The sequence below is a fragment of the Acartia tonsa genome, chromosome 8, assembly GCF_053477335.1.
Source record: "Acartia tonsa isolate MP-2025a chromosome 8, ASM5347733v1, whole genome shotgun sequence".
Taxonomy (NCBI): Eukaryota; Metazoa; Arthropoda; class Copepoda; order Calanoida; family Acartiidae; genus Acartia; species Acartia tonsa.
In genome coordinates this window covers 34,461,677-34,476,056 of record NC_137267.1, presented here as the reverse complement: position 1 = coordinate 34,476,056, position 14,380 = coordinate 34,461,677, and the positions used below count along the sequence as shown (strand labels likewise).

At 31.3% G+C, this 14,380-nt stretch overlaps 1 protein-coding gene across 1 annotated transcript in view; it reads left to right on the top strand.

The window, feature by feature from the left end:
* Positions 1–14,380, top strand: part of ci (transcriptional activator cubitus interruptus) — a 70,944-nt gene that overhangs the window by 32,880 nt on the left and 23,684 nt on the right. Inside the window, exons 3-7 of the mRNA XM_080170198.1 lie at positions 1,225–1,332; positions 1,507–1,740; positions 1,982–2,058; positions 11,322–11,525; positions 11,642–11,829. Coding sequence (XP_080026324.1) covers positions 1,225–1,332; positions 1,507–1,740; positions 1,982–2,058; positions 11,322–11,525; positions 11,642–11,829 — 811 coding nt within the window. The remainder of the gene's footprint in view (positions 1–1,224; positions 1,333–1,506; positions 1,741–1,981; positions 2,059–11,321; positions 11,526–11,641; positions 11,830–14,380) is intronic.

Genomic DNA, 14,380 nt, shown 5'->3' with positions numbered 1-14,380 from the left:
TACAAAAAAGATGTTTGGACATTCTTGCAAACTATGAGATAAAAAGTAGCAAAATTGTAATAGGGCCCTCAGGGATAAATTCCTCAACGAGGTGACATTGAGCTGTTTATTACACTAGTCCCCAAAGTATTACAATAACGGTTTTTTATTGGTTGGTTTAATAACTTTGGTGACTATTAAATCTATACTGGTTGGTTAATTGAGTTGAGTTTCCAAACGTTTCAACCACTAATTGTAATAAACAGACGTGGTAATTTTGTGAATTGTCATTAGGGATGTACTTTAATTTATCAGCCATTGTCTTATCCCTTCAGATCCTTGGAAAGATAGACTTACATCTACTTAATAAAATAGTTCATTTTCACTATTAAAGATTTCCATTCATTTAAGCATTAAAACTTATACTCAATAAATTAAATAAAATTTCGACACCCAAAAATCTGTTGAGTTCAAAATTTATAGCTTCCCGAAATACCAAATCATAAATATTTTAAACAAGAATAATCGTATCCACTGTCGATAAGTTGCGTAGCAATAAAACAAATAAGTTTGACAAATTTTTGGGCAAGACAATTTTCTTAACTTAGGCTGGACGTCCGTCCGTCCGTCCATGACTGACGTCCTCAAACACATTTATTTAAGAGTAGCTTCGCTCATATTTTAGGAAATATATCTGGGGAAGAGGAAAGAAAATATCGTATTTCCCCCTTCCTAAATGTAGACACCTTTACACTTTTGTAAATCTATATCTTACACATTTTTAACCCCTTACCCTCAAAAACCCTCCCACAATTTATATTGGGGTTGGTGGGGGATTATTTACCTTTAAGAAAATGTTTACATTTCGTTTAAAAATATCATCTTGAAATTAATACCTTTGAAAAAACAATAACATATTTGAAAATATTGTTTTACTTTCGTATTTTTTGCATGCATGAGTAAATTTTAGGTTTGGGTTGACATCTCATTTAGGACAGGGCGTGTTTAGGATTATTAGGGAGTTATGGGGGGGGGGGGGAGATGTTGTCATTTTAGGATCACTAATATTAACATAAATAATTGACCCCTTCATTAAATTCATCTATTTTGCTATCTTTTTATCGTTTTGATTCATGTACTTTATCATTGTTTTTCACTTTTTCTCTATTTTTCTATCTATTTATATCTACATTTCTTTTTCTTTATACATCTATCAATAAAATTAATCTTTTCTTTTAATTTCAGTATCCCAACAACCTCCCCGAGCCTCTTGGAGCACAGTACCGCCTCTCTGCTTGGCCTAACTCCGCCCACCCATCCACTCTCACCAACTTATCTTGCGCTACACTCCAGGTAATGTGTTTGTTCTTGTTTTGGATTAGCAATTCTATCTTTTACTTCTATTTTTTATATTAACTTTATTTTTGAAGATCGATTAATTAGTAGTTAATTTTCACTTTTAAAATTTTCGTATTGTTATATTTGAATTGGATTTATTCATCCTTCCAATAAAAAAAATATTTTCAGCCCGCCTGGTTCACTTCGCCTACCCTCACACGCCGACTACTTAGCCACCGCAGCACAGCTGCAGGCAGCCCAAGTGCTTGCCAGCAACGAGGCGCAGCTGTCTGCACTCTCTTTTGAAGCAGCTTCCGCCCGCCTCGCCAGTAGCAGCCAGGAGCTTAGGAACAGCTTGCGCAACAGGAAGCGGGCCCTCAGTGCCTCGCCGTATTCTGATATCAATATCAATGATATGATAAGGTAAACTTTCCAAAGATTATAATTAAGACGAAATGTATTAATTTTACTTGCCACTCGGAAATTAACAATAAAATACTTGATATGATGAGTGGCCTTTCTACAAAACTATTATAGACAACTACTAACCATTTGATTTCACTACTTTTATCATTGAATCTTAACAGCACATTATATTTGGTTGCTTTGATTATAGATCACTATATTGTCACGCGCCTGATATTTCATTCAACAATATATTAAGGTTCTCCCCGACTTCTCTGTTATTATCTGGATCAAGAAGTTCAAGCACCTCCGGTTCTTACGGTCATCTTTCTTCAGGTAAAACTAAATATCCATTGTTTCAAAACTTGTTGGTGTTTTCATCCTTGTTTAATGAGTTTTTTTTATTATCATTTGGTTAGGTTATGTAAGGTTTGGTAGTTTACTTTAGGGGTTTTAAACCAAATTTTACAATATATAAGCGCTGTTGTCATAGTTTGATTATGAGAAAGCATTATTTAATTTTATTGTTGGTTAAAAAACTAGCGTAAACACAAGGCTCTTGTCAAAATTATGTCAGTTTTGACCACTTAAACTATATACAATTCGACACAAATCTCGAATTGGTATATCAACCCAAAGATTGACAGGGGATCTATTCTGAATGTACTTGCAAAACCAGGATTAGAAATATGTGCCCAAACTTTTGACAAAATTTATGTCTTTTAGAACTTTTCTCTCTCAATAAGTCTGTCTAGTCCTTCCCACTCTTTCTTAGGTCAACAAACAAGAATGACAACATACAAAGGTATTTTTAGGGGTGTTTCTTAACTTTTCTGCCAATCGCAACATTAGATATATATTTTTTATTATTACCTTCACTACGGTCATACAATAAGATGCAAGAAAAACAATACATTTCGTATCAATAATATCTATTTGGCTGGTTGAAAAGTGATGTCAACGTACTTTTCAGATGAAGATTTTTATACGATGGCGTACGGCCTACAATTTGTCAATTAAAATGTTTACTGGCCTGCCATTGGTAATTTATTCTGTGTATTGGCCTATCATTGTACATTTGTATTGTATAACGCCATTTTACTTAGGCCCTGTAAAGAGCTTCTTTTCAGATGTCTTATACAGCATGACCCTCGAAAAAGTATTTTTAAGCATCTGCAGCCCTTATTTCTCAATGAATTAAAAAAAAATACATATGTCCTTGTTCTCCATAGTATTCCACATAAGTAGATATAAAAATATTTTTTTTACCTCCATTAACACCGGAGATTTTTAGAGCTAAAGTTTTGAAAAAGTGACTGAGAAAAAGAATTTTTTTTTGTTTCTCTTATTTTTTGGATGGTTATATTATGTTTTTCTGGCAACTGAATAATGAGACACAAAGAAAAACAAGTTAACTAATTATTTCTTTTTTATTCCACCAAAAAATATAAATTTTTAATGGCAAAAAATACTACTGAATGAATTGATAATTTGCAAATTTTAGGTTATTTATTAACCCTTATTTGAGAAAAGGATTAATTATGACAGTTGCTCCGCCTACTTTTCTGACATCTCAATAATTTAATAGGGGGTTAATTAAGCTTTTTAGACAAAAAAATCATTATGTTTTAATTTTATTTTCTTCATAACTTTTTTGTTATTAAAGTTAGGATTGTGAAACAAAAACAATTTTCCTGCTATATTCATAGAGATTTATTTTGTTTTTTAATCTTAAAAAAATTTGCCTAATAAGTAATTTTTTCAAAATATCATTAAACTAAAAAGACTCAAAAAATATGTGTAAAAAAATGCTTTTTACTCAAAAACTAAATTTTTTATTTCATTTTTGTATAAAGTTTCTGCTAGTAACAAAAATAAAAGGATTTCTACCTTAATTTTGCTAAAAAAGTCGTTTCATGTTAAAAGTTACTTTTTCCTCAGTCACTTTTTCAAAACTTTAGCTCTAAAAATCTCCGGTGTTAATGGAGGTAAAAAAAATATTTTTATATCTACTTATGTGGAATACTATGGAGAACAAGGACATGTGCATTTTTTTATAATTCATTGAGAAATAAGGGCTGCAGATGCTTAAAAATACTTTTTCGAGGGTCATGCTGTACTATATTGAAAATTTTCAATATACTTGAATTACACAGAACTCAACTGTAAATAGACTAACATACTAAAACATAAAACATAGAGTAGCTTTACTTCTAAAAAAGAAGAAAGGAAAAGAATGGCAGAAAAAAGCTTACAGAACGGACAGACCATAAATTTTAGGATGAATATATTCAACTTTAAATGTACAAAATTGGTGTATCATCGCTTCCGCTAAAATGGCCCTGCAAAAATCACAATTGCAGAGTTGAATACGCACAAAACAACACAATAGTGCGTTAATTAGTGCGTTTTAAAAGTTTTGTGCTATTGTGGAAAAAAAAGCTGTCGAGTTAGCTTTTACGGATGCTATTGAACATTCTAAAAAATACAATACAATTTACTACAAAAAAAATCTTAAAAACATGGAATCTTCTTTTTACTTCTTTACACACTTAAAAGTTCTCAAGTTATTTTCATGAAGGGTTTTAAACTAAAGAGACAATTCCTTCAAATGTATTTTTACTTTTTTGCATCTTTATTTGGTAATTTCTAATGACTTTGCTAAGACTAACTAGGTCTTATTTGTGATTATTAAAATAGACAGCTGGAAAACACCAAAAATATGACACAATTTAAAAATTATATGCCAGAAATTCGATTAAATGTTAAGGAACCTAATTTTTATTGTAAAAAAGCTTTGCTTTATTAAAGAAGAGAATAAAATGGGGTCCAGAAACGTATGATATAAGAATTAGATTAAAAGATGACTTTTTACCATTCCTACAAAGATATATAAAAATGGGGACTTTTTGATATCTCAAAGATAATCCTATCAGCTAGAAATGTTTCACAAAAACTGGTATTCTTAATATATAATTCTTATCTTACAGGGACGCATTTTAAAGAAAACTTGGTCAAAAACAAGTTCATTTTTTTAGGTTTGAGGCAAAGGGGTAACTGAGACAATTTAAACCAAAGGCATTCAATTCACAGCCATTCAAAAAATAATCTGTCATATAAAGTAGCAAGATTTATGCCTGTAGCTTAATATTTATAACTACTGAACCGATTGAGTTCACTATATAAGGGAAGCTTCACATAGGTCCTTGGATGGCTGAGGCTATTTTATTTTCAGATTTAAGTCCTGGAATGGCTTTAGGATATGTGACGAATGATAATAAGCTAGAAGTTATTATAGAGTAGCTTTGCTACAAAAAAATATTCGTAGGAGGGATCAAATAGGGTGGGGAGGAATTCTTAGTCCACTTTTTTAGTAGTTTGATTGTATTTGTTGATTTTTAATGGGTTCTTGGTCAGTGGATCGTAATAAAAGATTTGATAACAAAATATCAGGTCGCGCTTAATTAACCCTTTTTATTAACGTGTGCCATGATAAGTTTTTTTTAAAATCAAACATTACATATTTCTAAAAATTCCTAAAAACAAACTGAACATACAAAAGAAATTCTGTTACCTAAATATAAAGGATTATTAAGACATTAGTTCAGACTGAAAAGGGTGATTTTAAAAGACTTAAACTCATTTGTATTCAAGAAGAAATTTGCTCTATGATCAGATATAAGAATCGAAACTTTTGAAGAAAAAAAAATCCTGCTTTTTTTTCGTTAATAATTTTTTCAACAACAATAAGTAATCATGAGAAATCAATTTAAAAATCTAAGCTTCAATTCAGCATTTATTCAAAATTGGTTTTTTTTGACCAATGCAAAAATTATCAAAAGTTTCATCCCTCAAAATGGGCCATTGGTTTTTGGGGTAGGTGGCCTTCTTGGGAGATTATAGAACTAACTTGGATTTTTCAACTTTAAATAACTAACTTTTTTTTTACAAAAAAAATCAAGTTAATTAGGTGTATAATACCTAACATATTTATCCATCGCCTAATAACTAACCAATTAATTATCACCCTTCGGATCAAACATAACAATTTACCCATCCTACCTTTCATTACTAAAATAGTTTCAAAATTGATGGGTTTTTGAAAGCAATATTTAGGGTATGGTTTAATTTATACATTTTAAGCTTTTCAAAGAATATTTAAGAATAGAAGTAAAAAAGAAGATATATTTCAAAAAGTCTAGAATGATCAATTATATAGAAAAATACTTTTTTCGACTCGTAGAAATGTTAGGTAATCTATATATTAAAAAGTCTTTATCTGAAACCCTTTAAGTGGTATGTGTTGTTACCTTTTTTGGCCTTATTGCCTGATAAATATATAAAATCTTAATTTACCAGATTATATTGTAAACCAATATATGGCTATACTAGGGGATAAAGGGATAATTATATCACGCATCTTACAAAGCAGTTAGCCCATTTTTGCCTTTTTTTTCTTGTGCGCCTTTTTACAATTTTTTTTATAAAAAAATCATCGAAAATATTAAAAAATCTTCCAATATTTTGTCCGACAGACCAATAAAATCATAAAACTTTTATAAAAAGTGTTGACAAAAAAGATTTGCTTTTCAAGGGATCTAAAGGGATAAGACAATGGCCGATAATTCATGTATATCCTTATTGATGATACACAAAAATAACCTTTTGTAGATTACAACTAGTGGTTGAAACGTTGAATTCAGCAATTGTCCCCATAGTTGTTGGCCAACGAATAAGAAAATTTTGGGGACATGTGTAATAAACAGATTATAGTTTAAATTTAAAATTTCTAATATAAATCTTTTAGTCTATGTTCCATCTCTTGTTATCTATGATCAGTTGTTTTATGGGGCTTTTATTGGATTATTTTATACGACACTTTCACACACAAAGATACACACACACACAAAGATTCAAACACACACACACATTGCATTGGTTTAATTGGTTTTACCGCCGACTTGTGCTATAAAGCGACAGACAGACAAACGGACAGATAGAAAATTTTACTTTAAAAAATAATAAAAACTGTAAAAACCCCCAAGTAAAAACATCATTATTACAATGAAATTTGTTGTTTTCTGAAACTTACTGATTTTTGTAGTCTAATTTATTGAAGGACTTAAATCATTGTCTAAAATTAAATAAGCTACCTACCAAAATGTCATATTTGGAACTTTAGAAAATGTTGCTGTTCTCCTTTCAGACATAACTATCCTTGTTTTTTTTTCCATAGACGATTTTTTTGCACTTGATTGACTTATAAAAATTGAACAAAAGGGGCCATTTTAATGGTATAATACCTCCCAAATATTTTTTATTGCTATATTGATGCTTTTTATTAAGACTTATAAAGTAATTTTTATCTTTTCAAACTATCAATTTTATATGTCTCTATCAAGAACAAGGGTGACAACATCCATAAAAACGAATATCAACAAATCAGACAGTTGGACAAATAAACATAAACACTTGAAAAAACAAAATATACTGTAGAAGTCTTAAAAATTAGATGTACAACTGATGTGAAAGGAATTAGGCTACCCTAAATTGTATCTCTTATTATTATCAACACTTGAAATCTATAAGACGATTTTAACAAGTCCAAATTAGCCCTCTGAGCTATCCGTCACGGCCATATACAGACGCACTAACAGACCGACCCTTAATTGTAGAAAAGCTTCGCTTTTGAAAAAGTTTTATTGTTTCAAGCCTTCTGATTTTTGTTGAGTTTTTATACCTTTCAAAATTTGACGGAGTAGCTCTATTACCAAACAATACACGGCTTTACTCAAGGTTTATATTCAGTGTGATAAATTAATCTTGTGCACAATGAGAATTCAAACTGATGCATGTTAGAAGGTTTTGTCAAAAAATCCTGTAGATTTCTATAGGTATGATATTTATGATAGAAATTTTTTTTGTGAACTACCTTTATTAACAGCCATGTTATCCCATTGCCCCCCCCCCCCTCCCCTAAATAACCATGGTAGAGTGTACACCTTATTAGAATAAGATATCTCTTAGTCCATACCTTCCCAACGGCAGGGGGTCCATACCACCCCCCGTCATACTTCAGGGGGTTGTTTTACAATGTGGTTAATTTCTTAAACTTTTAAAAAGCTTTTTGATCTTAAAAACCTATCGGATAAAAATGTTTAAAGCAAATAATGAAATGAATCTCTTCTGCAATCAGCAATCAGGTCTGTAGATGCTATTAGTGTGTACGTTCGGCTATAATTTTTTATCCATTTCGTAGGAGCACCCAAACCTAACATTGTTTGGACTTTGAAAAACTAAAACTTTTTTATTATTTCTAACTAATACACATAATACCTTTAGGGCTAATGCATAAGTGTAAAGATATAGACATTAGGAAAAGGGAATAGTTAAAATGTCTGTGTGTTCTTAAGGCTACGTATTTTTTGTGCGTGAATAGCTAATTTTAATTTTTTTATCAATATGTCAGCTAAGGAAAGACAAAAGGTTGCTTACTACACCATTTTTCTAAGTTGGCTTAACAACTTTGGGGACTTTTATTGAATTTTGATTAGTTGAATCTTAAAGTTGAGTGTCCAAACGTTCCAACCACAAATTATAATCTACAGAAGGGGTAATATTGTGTGTCATAATTTGGGATGTACAACAATTTGTAGGACATTGTCTTATCCCTTCATTTAACTATTCTCTTAAATCCTGTTATAGATAGCTCTAAGGACGTATTGGTATTTTGCCTATAATTACTATAGAGAAATTTGCCATTGATAACAAACTAATTACTTCTTACTACAGTGTTTGCATTTATAGTAAGTAGCGTAGCTTCCTTATATTTTGGATTGTCTATTGGTCCTTCTTTTGCCCATATTTGTCTCATTTCTGCAATATATTTCAAACAAGATTTCGAAAGATTTTTGTAAAGTATTTTGGGAGATTTTTGTTGAAAAATGTTGGAACATTTTTTTTTACTATTTTTTGTCTATTGTTATCCCCGTTTTCTCAATATCCTTTCCTTTGTTTGTAATTGAGGAGATTTAGTAATTAGCCGTTAGGGGGCGATATACCAAGGTTTTATACTAAAGATTGACTACTTAGTATAAACTCACTGATATAAAGGGATAAGACAATGGACTATAAATTGATCAATATCGATTTAGAAATAAGTGGTTGAAACATATAAATACTCAACTTAATAAACCAACCGATCAAAATTCAGTCTCCAAAGTTGTTAAAAAAACGTTATAATAAAACTTGGATTGACTTACACCTTTTAACTTATTTGAACTACTTTGATGAATAACTTTGGGGTCTTTTAGAGCCCCCTGCCGACTTATAAGATATCTTTATAATAGAAATGATTTGCCCCCATGTTTTTTTATGTTTTTATAAGTAATCTTTTTCATTATATTTTGATATTTTTACATTATTCTTGTAAAAAAATACCTTTGCTTTCTTTACAGATTACAAATTTGTATCATTTAAACAAAATATATTTTATCTTAAAATACAATAGCATGCTGTATAATCCAGGGATTTAAAGGGATAAGCCAATGGAAGAAAAATTGAAGTACATCCCCAATTATGATGCACAATATTACTCCTTCTCTAAATTACACTTAGTGGTTGAAACGCTTGGACCTTGGTCCTCAAAAATGTTGGGCCAACAAATAAGAAAAAAGTTATTATAAAACTTTTGGAACTAGTGTAATAAACTGCCCATTGCCCCCTCCCTTGTAGGCAAATATTAACATTCTCGCGTTGGAATTTAAAGGAAGGCTAATTTATATTCCTATCCGTGGAGTCCCTGGGGAAACTAGCAGTAAATATAAATATATGTCTACTGGCATTGAACAAAAATTTTATATGACCAGGCACTTGTTGGAATTTTAAGTAGCGTAGCTATTCTACAACAATGTATGTACATATGTACGTCCGCATTAGATTCTCTACGTGTGTAAACTAACACTTTTTTACTGTATAATACTTTATTGTTAATTTCTTTTTACTAAATTATTATAGCTGCGTTTCTGATGAGTAGAATTATTCATGTTATTTGACAAATAAAATAATTTAGTTTGTTGCGCTGCCACTTATATAATTGTCCTTGTTCTAATGTATATGTATTATGTATGTACAAAGACATAAACATAAACAACTTAACCACATAAAAATAGCCACATACGTACATATTGCTAAAAAAAAACAAGGATGACAAAAATCTGTATAAAACATTCTAAAATGTTTCTACATTATAACTGAGAGAAAGAGAAAGATAGAGGGGACAATGGGCTGTTAATTATTCTAGTCCCCAAAGTTTTATAATAACGTTTTCTTATTTGTTGACCTAACAGCTTTGGGAACTTTTTGGTTTTTATTTAGATTGATTGGTTCATTTAGTTGAGTTTCCGAACATTCAAACCACCAATTGTAATTTACAAAGGGGTAATTTTGTGTATTAACATTGGAGATTTACATCAATTTATCATCCATTGTCTTATCCCTTTAAATCCCTGACATTTTAATACACGATAGCATTGTTAATACTATTTTTGACTGACATAAAACTTCAAAGAGTAATAGCTTAAATAAGCATAACGGTGACATAATTATAGAGTAGATTCGCTGCTAAAAGGAGAAGCCTAAAGATAGAGGAAATAAAAGGAAGATATCTCTTTTTGATATTAAAATTCAGACGTCTCTCTACCTCACAGTTCAACTCTCTTTTACCATTCACATTGCTTGATTTGTTATGTCATTTATGTACATTTAATTTATACAAGTCAGAATACCACTTAATGCTCTCTGCAAATTGTTATATAATCGTTCCATCCGTTTACGAGATCTTATTGTATTTTATATTTTAGTTTTGTACAGGGATCTAAAGGGATAAGACATTGGCCGATAACTTTATGTACTTCCAGATGGTGTTACACAACAAAATTTGTCGATTACAATTGGTGCTTTAAACGATTGGACATTCCACTTAATGAACCAACTGATCAAAATTTAATAAAAGTCCCCAAACTAATAAAAAACTTTATTATAATAGTGTAATATACAGACAATTTCCCCCCTTCCCTGACTATTTTAAAGTAGAAGTCGGAAGTTTTAAAGTCATTTGATAACTTGAATATAAAAATCAAATTTATATTAGGTACACATTTAAATATATTAAAATACCTTCTTTTGTACCATATCATGCTAAGAAAATAATGAAGCAAATTTATTTCAACTTTATATTTTCTTTTACCTAATATTTTGAAATTTCATTAAAAGTAAATTAACCATTTTTAAGAAGGTGATCTATAATTATCCAGGGAATCTAAAAGGATAAGACAATTGCCGATAAATTGATGTATATCCCCCTAATCATGATACAAAAAATTACCCCTTTTGTAGATTACAATAAGTTGTTGAAAAGTAGGGAAACCCAACTTAATGAACCAGCCATAAAAATTCAATAAAAAATCAAGTCCCCGAAGTTGTTAGGCTTATGAATAAGAAAATGGTATCATATAACTTTGGGGACTAGTGTAATAAACAGCCCAATGTACCCTTCCTTCCAGAAAATTATCACTTTTTAAAAAATATTATGTTTTTAGGAGCTCTGAGCCCTGCCCAGCTGCAAGCCAGCCTGCAAAGCAGCCTGCAGACAAGCCTCCAGACCGCTCAACTGCACCAGTTGCACCAGCTGCAAGCCAGTATGCTGCGACAGCACCAGGCCCAGGCAGCCAGCAGCCCTTTCCTCTCACCACAGAGCAGCGCCACGCTGCTACATCCCTCTGCGCTTCACGCTGCTCAACCAGGTAGTGTTACGGTTCAAATTTTGCCGCTTTTTTATTCACATAACTGTGCATTGAAAAAAAAACTTCATTAATCTAAAATTGTTTTTATTTTTGTTTATTTTTTATTTTTATTCTAGGCTATTTCCCAATTTTCGGAAGCTCCGGCTCCCCATTCACGCCAGTAACGTCTAAGGAGAGTAGCTACAGTGGCACGAAGGTGCCTAGCCCTCCTTCACTGCCCCCTCTGCCCTCCCACCACCACATGGACAGCTCGTCCAACGTTGTGTCGAGCACCATGGAGGACGATGATAAGTCAAATATTAAGGTAAAATTAATATTAACACCTAATAGAATATTATGTCAGGAATATTAAGGGATAAGGCAATGGCCGATAAACTGATGTACATTACCCAATGATGATACACAAAATTTCCCAACTGTATATTAAAAATATTGGTTGAAACGTTTGGACACTCAACTTAATTATGAAGTCCCTAAGGTTGTTAAGCCAACGAATAAGAAAACGTTATTATAAAACTTTAACGACTAATGGACTAAACAGCCCATTGTCCATTGTCTCTGTCTGATCTTATGTACTAAAGTAACAGTCACCAAGATCTCGTATACAATTGAATTTTCAAAATTGGCCCTTGGCAGGTTTCATGCTATTTTCATGGGATGATATCTTCCTCCACCCCCATTAGAGATTTTACATAGTATATTTCTACATAATGGTGTTAGGTTGTTGTTGCTGCGCTACTTAGGAATGTAATCGATCTTTTCGTGGTCATTTTTTTTAGTATAATTCAATATTAATGTAACCCCATTAAAACTAATCCTGGCCGCGCTCTCGTCACATTTGTAAAAAGAATGGTTTGAATTAATGTTCCAATTTGAACGTGTCTTGTCCTACTAATTAACAACTTATGACAAGAGTCATAAAACTGTCAAGAGGTCTTTAATTAAACAAGGTTGATTTTATTCAAAGATATTGACTCATAAGGAATGTAAAACTGGTTTAGTTTATATAATACAAAGTAGATCTATGTTCGTCTGTCCGTCCGGATGAAGCTTAGGATTTTGCTTATCGATGAACCGATTGGGCTCTATTTTCTGTATAATATATTTACTTTTTATTTATCAATTTTAAAGCAGATTGGTACCCCCTCCACTGAAAAAAATAATGGGGTGGGGGGGGGGGGGGTTATAATCCACAGAAATATATTAAAGACTACTTAAATTATATTTTGGGGCATGGGGTTGTAGACAACCCCATATGAACGCCCTTAACGCAGGCCATTGATTAGTAAAATTTATTGTCTAATATAATTCTAATTGTCAAGAAATAAATAAATTGGAATATCAGATTTACTATAATTAGAATGCTAGCATGAATATTATCAGGTCATAAAAAAACTTTCCACTTTTAAAAGGCCTTATATCTATAATTATAAACAATATTAGATTATATCAGATTTGAGATGTAAACTAATTTTCAATGCCAGAAGAATTAAGGACGAATAATAGTTAGCTAGGTACATTTTTAAAATGTTGTGAGTCTTTCTAGATAAATCTATTAAAATTAGAATATATATTATAGGGGTTGGGCGTACCTGGCTTAATTAATAGGACAGACGACACTTTTTTTAAACAATGCCGAACTTTGGAGAAGCTACTCTGTAACTAACTTTATCCGTATGTACCGGTTTATTACTAGGACGTAAATGACTATTACATTCAGGGACCTAAAGGGATAAGACAATGAACGATATATTGATATACACCCCCAATGATGATTACCTAAAGTAACCCCTCGGTAGATTGAAAATTTTCGACGCTACAAGTCTGGAACTAACCTATCAAAATTCAACAAAGTTTTTGAGCAAATGAGTAAAATGATTAAAACATTGTCATTTACAGACAATGTCCCCTCCCTTCTGGTTACATCTACATTTTATTTTCTTGACAACCTATGCACGAAATTGCCCTTGTTTTTTTTTATGTGAAGAAATATCGCATCTCCTAATCTAATATAAGAGATTGACATATTCCAAACAATTGGATTTAAATCACAAGGTTATATGTAATACAGATAAGGTAGACAAATTAGGTATATGCGCAGATCAGCGAGTCAAACCTATATAATAGTCATTTAAAGTTTGTATATATTGTAGGGTTTGTATGCATCCAAAAGACTTTTTGGAAAATATTCTCAGTACAAATTTTTATTTCACACAATTCAAAAGCCTATACCAACCCTTCACCCTTCTACAAAACTTTTGTCCAATTAATATTGAAATAGTCCGTAAATTTCATTAAAAGATCTATTAGAAGAATTATTACTTCAGTGAAGGGGGTGTAAAAAAAACTAAAAAGCTGTCTAAATTAGCTTCTAAAGACAAAACACTGCAAAAAGTGTTTTTAAATAAATTTTTATTTCTAACAAATATTTTTTCCTAAAATATAGATTTGAAAGAACCCTGAAATGAAAAAGTATAATTAAAGTATTTTATAGAAGATTTTTCACAGTGTAAGGTTAAGAAAAGTTTGAACTCTCAAGGCCAAAGTGTTAAAACCAAGTATGAATGGGGACTCAAAAGTGATAAAAATTAAACCATTCACGGGTCGCTGCAAGACATATGGAATTGTTTGCAACCTTTAAATAAAAGCTTCCCTAAAACACATTCTATTATTTCTTTATTGGTAAAAATTTAATAATACAACCGTGTGGAAAGTTGAACAAAAATACGACCAATTGAAAAATCAGCGAACAGTGAAAAGTATTAAATCTTCAAAAGCTTCTAAATTCACGGTTTTTAGGAAGGTAATTGGTGATTTTTAGTGTACATACACATACGCCTAAAATAAAGGTATAA